At 41.4% G+C, this 6423-nt stretch overlaps 1 protein-coding gene across 4 annotated transcripts in view; it reads right to left on the bottom strand.

Moving 5' to 3' along the window:
• Positions 1 to 756: 756 nt before the first annotated feature.
• nphs1 (NPHS1 adhesion molecule, nephrin) overlaps positions 757 to 6423 on the bottom strand; it is a 47443-nt gene continuing 41776 nt past the window's right edge. For 2 of the 4 annotated variants that reach the window (XM_085178217.1, XM_085178219.1), the window contains 9 exons: positions 4783 to 4894; positions 4512 to 4693; positions 4354 to 4404; positions 3978 to 4100; positions 3411 to 3462; positions 2906 to 3038; positions 2016 to 2094; positions 1653 to 1819; positions 779 to 1529 (listed from right to left, as the gene is read on the bottom strand). In XM_085178217.1, coding sequence (XP_085034343.1) covers positions 1440 to 1529; positions 1653 to 1819; positions 2016 to 2094; positions 2906 to 3038; positions 3411 to 3462; positions 3978 to 4100; positions 4354 to 4404; positions 4512 to 4693; positions 4783 to 4894 — 989 coding nt within the window. In that variant the 3' untranslated portion in view covers positions 779 to 1439. Of the gene's footprint in view, positions 1530 to 1652; positions 1820 to 2015; positions 2095 to 2905; positions 3039 to 3410; positions 3463 to 3977; positions 4101 to 4353; positions 4405 to 4511; positions 4694 to 4782; positions 4895 to 6423 lie in introns of all 4 variants that reach the window. The other 2 variants (XM_085178220.1, XM_085178218.1) reach the window with 2 other exon arrangements.

Below are 6423 nucleotides of genomic sequence, written 5' to 3'. Positions count from 1 at the left end.
CCAATTACCAAATATTAGCTTCCTTACAGGCTAAACTAAAACGGTGAAGTAAACACTGCGTCTGCTGAACATTAGCATCTACACTGTCTCCACTCTGATAAAAGAGTTAAAGAAAGCTGATGTAAGAATTTAGCTAAAAGCACTGCTATGCTTTACAATGTAAGGACAGTCTCACAGAGACTTGCATTTTTGCAGGTTTTTTTTTCTTTCTTTCTAAATTGCTTTTACAATCAGATCTCACACATTTGATCAGAATTCATTGTCAACATCATTGTTTTTTTTGTTTTTTAAATGTCTGGTGTAATGCCATTTGGGTTTTGAAAAAGATCTACAAAGATTAAAACTATTGCATGGGCTGTGGAGTGAAAGCCTTCGGCGAACTGCTTTTCTCTGAACTAGAGAAGAATTTTGGAGCAGTGGCCACAGCGGCGGCTTAGCTTAACCCTGTCTTCTGCTCTCTCTATCGCTCCCTGACTGCCCACTCGCCGCGACTCTGCAAGACAAATTCCCTGCATGGTTTCTCCCTCTCTCGCTCTCTCTGATGCTGTGAGCCGAACTTCAATCCCAGAGAAAACAGGATTAGAGCCTGGCCCTAGATATGGCTTTACCTCCCGAAGACATAACTGTGCTAAATACCCCTCACTACAATCCCATTGTAGGGATTCCCACAGACTAACTGTGAGATCTGAAACTCATTGTAGGAGACAAAGGAGGGATGGCACACTGTTCTCATCTGGATACATGTTGGAAAATGTCGATGTAGGATGGGTCAAAAGGATGATGTCTGCCCGGGTGGCACCGTCAGTCTGTGCTGCTTCTGCCCCAGCGCACAGCCGTGTCAGTCCATTTTTATGTCTCACTGACTCATGTCTACCTGCAGGCCAAAGCAATGGATGGGGGGGAGGGGAGCGTGAGTAGTGACCAGCACTTGGCTCCAAGAAGCAGGGCAAAGGTGAAAGGGGCAAGAGTGGAAGAGGAGAATAGACTATGATTTCAGGGAAGGAAGAAAACAAGCTCAAAAAGGAGATGAAGAATTTTATTAATAGAAAAAGCTTGTACAATAGCATCGGTTTGACATCCTTGATTGCATTTGGTTCTTGAGGCTCTTGTACTTTCCCCCCCTCAACCTATTCATTCCCTTTCTTCCAGCTTCCTTTAAGCTTGTTCAGCTTTTTGTAACAGTCAGGTCAAACCAATATTTTGAGGAAAATTTCAAATGATCAGAATTTACAAAAAAAGGTCAAAACACTTGAAAATTGAAATTTTGCATTATGCCACATCTCGGTTTTTGCCTTTTCATTCAAGGTGACTGGTGAGATACAATTCAAAGAGAATGATGATAACAGAAAAACACACAGTGGTGAATATCTGTTTTACAATACTCTATTGAATGGATACGGTTGACTCACAAGCCGTACCGTATAGAATTTGTTCGACTACTAAACTAACTCTCCTCGTAGCTCAAAGGGAAGATCAGAATCTCTCTGCGGTTGGTGAACAGCCATGAACTGCCTCGTTTTCTCAGCACCCTGCAGAGACACGTTAGATGTATGTTAGGTGACACATGTATTGTGTGTTTTACGGTTTTATCGCAAGTAAATAATGTTCAAATCAAAGACATTTTATAACAGGGTGTGTGTTTATTTACACACCCGAGGGCGGGTTGGCAATCTCCATTCGTTCCTTTGTTGACTCAGTTTGTGTTCAAACACAAGTGAAGGGGGAGGACGAGAGGGAGCCGCTGTGTCCTGGTACATACCCACATCCCTCACATCTTCATACAAATGGCCGTGGAAGTTGACGGGGCGACGGGTGACATCTTGTAGAGCACATAGAATGCATGGCGAAAACACAATCGGGAAATACTGTAAATGTGCTGCATTAGAACAAGTGCTAATGGCAAAACTATTCTCTGTATGGTTAATAAGGTCAGATATAGACTCTAAATGTAGCATGATATTTAGGATGTGAGGTGTTTACTGGCCTGACTGCTCTGAGCCACGTTTGCGTCTTACCAAGTCCACGTGTTTCCTCAGGGGGGGGGCTGAGATGTGGCGTGTAGACACTGGTGGGATAATAATAATGGGAACATTCCTGCAGAATATGAGACAGAAGCGATAGCATCAGCTCATCAGCCATGACCTTCGATAACTTCCCTTTAATAGCAATTCCAGATGTTTCTCATCAATGGAGGGATGGAGGCTACTGTGAATTTTTTAAAGAAATGATTCAACCTATTTCTGTCACCACTTTTGTCTAGAAATAACCTCGCAACACATTTTGAAGATTCCCATCATGGATTCCTGCCTGTTTAGGAAAACATGGGAAGTGAAGACAAAGGGTATGTAATCCCTGTTATATAATGGAGAAGTCATTGGCATCCCCACACTAACAGAGACAGTTTTTTATCTTAAAAATGTTGCAAACAAGTTGAAAATCTGGCCCAATCACACCAAACCTTCTATTCAAAAGTAGTTATCATTATATGTTAAATATGTTTATAGGCAAATCAGTGTAAGGTGTTTGCAGATCCATCCTGTTCTGACAGCAGTGTTATGTTTTCTTTTTACTACACTAAACTGTTTTCTCCAAGGTTCAAATCCCCGTTGGCCTTTTTAAAAGTACAAAATGATAATTTCTCCAAGATCGATATGTATTTTGAATGCTAATTGTGATGTATCGATCTCTGTTCCATCTCTCTGCACTGCTAAAGGTTTCATTAGCTTATCTATCAATTTCCCATGTTATGGCTGAATTCTCCGCTTCCTCTCCTGCCAGTATTCCTCACCCTGTGCATAACCTCTTTCCTTCCTTCATCTGTTTACGCAACCTTTTTTGTGTCTTCGCATATTTTTCAATTGCCCTTTTCACTTTCTGCTCTTTGCCTCCTCTCTCCGGTTCCCACCTCCGCATAGCTCTCGTACACGTTGCTGTCCGCTTCTGATCCAGAGTCAACGAGCAGCGTGCGCTGGGCTGCCGCGTTGATCCTCTCTCTGCTCTCGTACTTGTTGGAGTTTCCCGCAGTTGATTGACTTGACCTGCACGGTGGAATCACACTTTGTCATCTGCCAGCCCACGATTTATTTCCCCGCAACTTGTAGTAATTAGTCCCCAGTGTGAATTCAGAGTTACAAAGCATTCACCACGCACAGCAGCTTGTTTTCTGCATACATTAACTTCTTAATAACAATACATTATGTGGCATGTGTATCCATTTGTTGCAGGGTTGCGGTGCGGGTCTATTGACACTAATATAAACGGGATATTGAGAGACTTGTTGTTTTTGCCTGCCTGGCTGTTTTCTGGGGAGTTTTTTTGTCCACGGATGAGCGGGTGGATGAGGGCTCAGACTTACTTGAGTGGATTTGGTTGGTATTTTTATTACTACTTTTGACAGGGCCTGAACTTACCCCTCATCTTCTTTCTTCTTTCCATCCAACACACTGTCCCTGCTGCCTGCTGCTGGGGATACAAAAGAGAAGCCAAGATAATCAGAGAAATGTAAAAGACGAGAGTGAATAAATGACGAGTAGGCTGTAAAAAAAAAAAGAAAAAGAAAAAAAAATCTATGTGAAAACCAAAAGGCAGGTGAGAAAAAAAATTCTTGAAGGAGAGACCTTGACAGTTAGAGTGAAGAAGAAATGGGAAGAGACAATAAAAGCAATAGAGGACAGACATAAAGATAGCAAATGAGATAACAGATATATATGAAACACAGGGGTGACAGCTTTGAAGGATTAATGTGGCGGGGAGGGTGGAGGCCTATGTAGTGAGGAAGAGGAGAAGAGACAGGGTCGACAAATAGAAAAAAAAAGGCACATAAAGAGATGAGGCGAGAGCGAGAGGCTAAGCTGACAGTTGTATCGTGGCTCAGTGATATTGCTGTGGAGGTATGTGAGGAATCAGAACAACGCGATGACAGAGCGCCGTGGAAGAAACACTTTAACATCCACTGATGGGAATATAATTATGTTTACCTGTCTGACCTTGCCTCTTTTTCCACCTTAGTCCAAAGAAGCAACCAATCAAATTAAACACCAGCAGGCCTCCTAATACTGCTGTCAGCACCACAGTCAAATAGACTGTCAGTCCACTTCCACCTAGTTTGCAAAACATTAGAAATATTATCTCTGTGCAGAGGAAGTAATATGGAAATTTGCAAAGATAAAAACTGACTGAGACAGGCCCGACCACTCACTCAATTGTCTTTATTGATTAAAAACTAGCAGAGGGGAAAAAGTATGGGTGGGTGCCATGACAACCACACTTTTACAGCAAACATTAAAAGCATTGGAGGTGCATATATTAACATGATTTAGCCAAATGAAGGTAGCTGCTGTGTAAAAGACTTACCCTGTGAGGCTGGGTCTATATCTGATGAGTCCTCATCTGACTCTGGCCTCTCTACAGACAAAATAAAATAGGACCGCAAATGCACATTTGTTAATTAGATCTCAGACTATTAGCTGCTTGTGCTGTTCAACCCTAAAGTGGGGTTACTCCAAACTGACCCTTAGTGGTGATGGTCAGTACTGCATTGTTGTCAGCATATTCGCTCTCTCCTATTGCATTAAGGGCATTGACAGAGAAGTTGTAAGTGGTGACAGGCTGCAGACCAGTAACAGTAAAGGTTGTCTCACTGGGAGGGAAGACATCCACATACAGGAAACTGACAGACTGATCCCAACAGTACCTGTCAACCAAAACAGTTAGTCAAGTACAATTCTTTGAGAAAAAAAACCCCACCCTTGTTCATCTGACATCGTTTCTTGGCTCTTTCACCTGATGCGGAATCTCTGTTGCAAACCACCATTGAAGCCGGGTATCCATTCAAGAGTGACAGAGTCATGGCCAACACTGACTTGGCGAAACGATGAAGGGGGATCTGGGTGATCTGAGGGTAAAAGAAAAAGCAGAAAAATGAAAAAAGAAGACAAACAAAGAAAGAAGGAAGAAGAAGCAAGCGTGCGCTCAATTTTAGTGAGAGAGCTGAACACCGTCACTCAACAGGGGGCTGTTTGAAAAGGCTTTAGGTGCTAAGAAACTGAGATGTGTGCCATTATATAGTCGAGTGATTCCATTCGTAGGCATGAAGAGCTACTGTGGATTAGACTGGTGCCGCCTTCTTTTTAATGGAGCTGTTAAAAACAGACAAAATGATACATATGAGTTCAGAGCTGATGTTTTTTTTTTTAAATTTCATTTCATTTCCATTATTTATTTATTTTTTGACAAAAGGAAAATAGAAAGAAAAATCACTTAGGGGTACTCTCACTTTCCCAATTTGTCATACAGCTGTGTTAGGAACAAAGTCATTTTGTCTGATATACTGCACCCATACTGTGTATAACTGTTTACCTCAGAACAAAATGCTCACTTTATTTTTTTGCAGTTTAATTTCATGCTGTGCCCTCATGACACATCACTCCAGGTATATTAGTCTGGAATGTTTAATCAAGAAAACTGGGAACAACCAATGACGGTAAATAGACCAGAAGAGAGATGATCATTGTGGTTAAAATTTGTCGGAAAGCTTTAAAAGCTTGTTTATTTTTTCCAACAGTTTATTCTTTGTCAAAGTTTAGCAAAAAGGCTTAAAAAACCCTCATATTTCCCGACAGCAGCAGTTTTGCATCACTCCTCACTTGCTCTTGCTTGCCCTTTGTTGTATAAGCGATGAGTAAACATGGAATTTAGTTTTAGCTGGTCTCTTAGCATAAACTAGCTGATTTGTCCATTTTATCCAAAAAAGTTCTGTAGTGAAGGATGAAGCCCCTTGATTATTATCAGTATTGTGAACAAAGGTCAGTGTAAGCAATCCAGGTCTTCAGTCTGACACAGGGCATAACTTCAGTCAGGGTAGTAAAGCAAAAGTGGATTATTTGGCATTTGGAGCGGAGAAAAAAAAAAAAAAAGGAGGTTGGTTTTTTGGGGGGCAGAGGGAGAGATAGTGGAGGGGAAAAGGAGGAGAGATAGTAGCGTAGCAACATAAGAAGGATGCTCTGCTCGTCTATGGCTCCGGGCTTCAGCCCAGTTTGCAAAGTAAATAATTCCCGCTATCAGCTTTGCTCATAAGATTCCAGGGCAGAGAGGTCAGCCTTATTTGGATCTCGTCTCCTTCAAATCCAAAAAGCACCATGCTACAAGAGGAAAAAAAGCTCTCCTCCTCTCAGGCTCTACAATGATAAGGAAGCATATAAAATGTATTATCACTGCGTCAGATAAATTATGAATATTCACAGCTGTAAAAAAAAAAGAAAAAAAGAATCTTTGACTGGGGAAAAAACAATATTGGATTGTATTTTATGGTTTTTATAGTAAACATTAAATGTGTCCAACTGTGGCTGTAGGCTTTTGCTCAAAGCTGGACTGTGTTGATAATAGTGGTAGTGCACAGATACACTGGTAGCTTGAAGGTAGAAA

This window comes from Neolamprologus multifasciatus, chromosome 11 (genome assembly GCF_963576455.1).
Source record: "Neolamprologus multifasciatus chromosome 11, fNeoMul1.2, whole genome shotgun sequence".
Classification (NCBI taxonomy): Eukaryota; Metazoa; Chordata; class Actinopteri; order Cichliformes; family Cichlidae; genus Neolamprologus; species Neolamprologus multifasciatus.
Note: the sequence above shows the minus strand (reverse complement) of the source record. Positions and strands in the feature narration are given on the sequence as shown.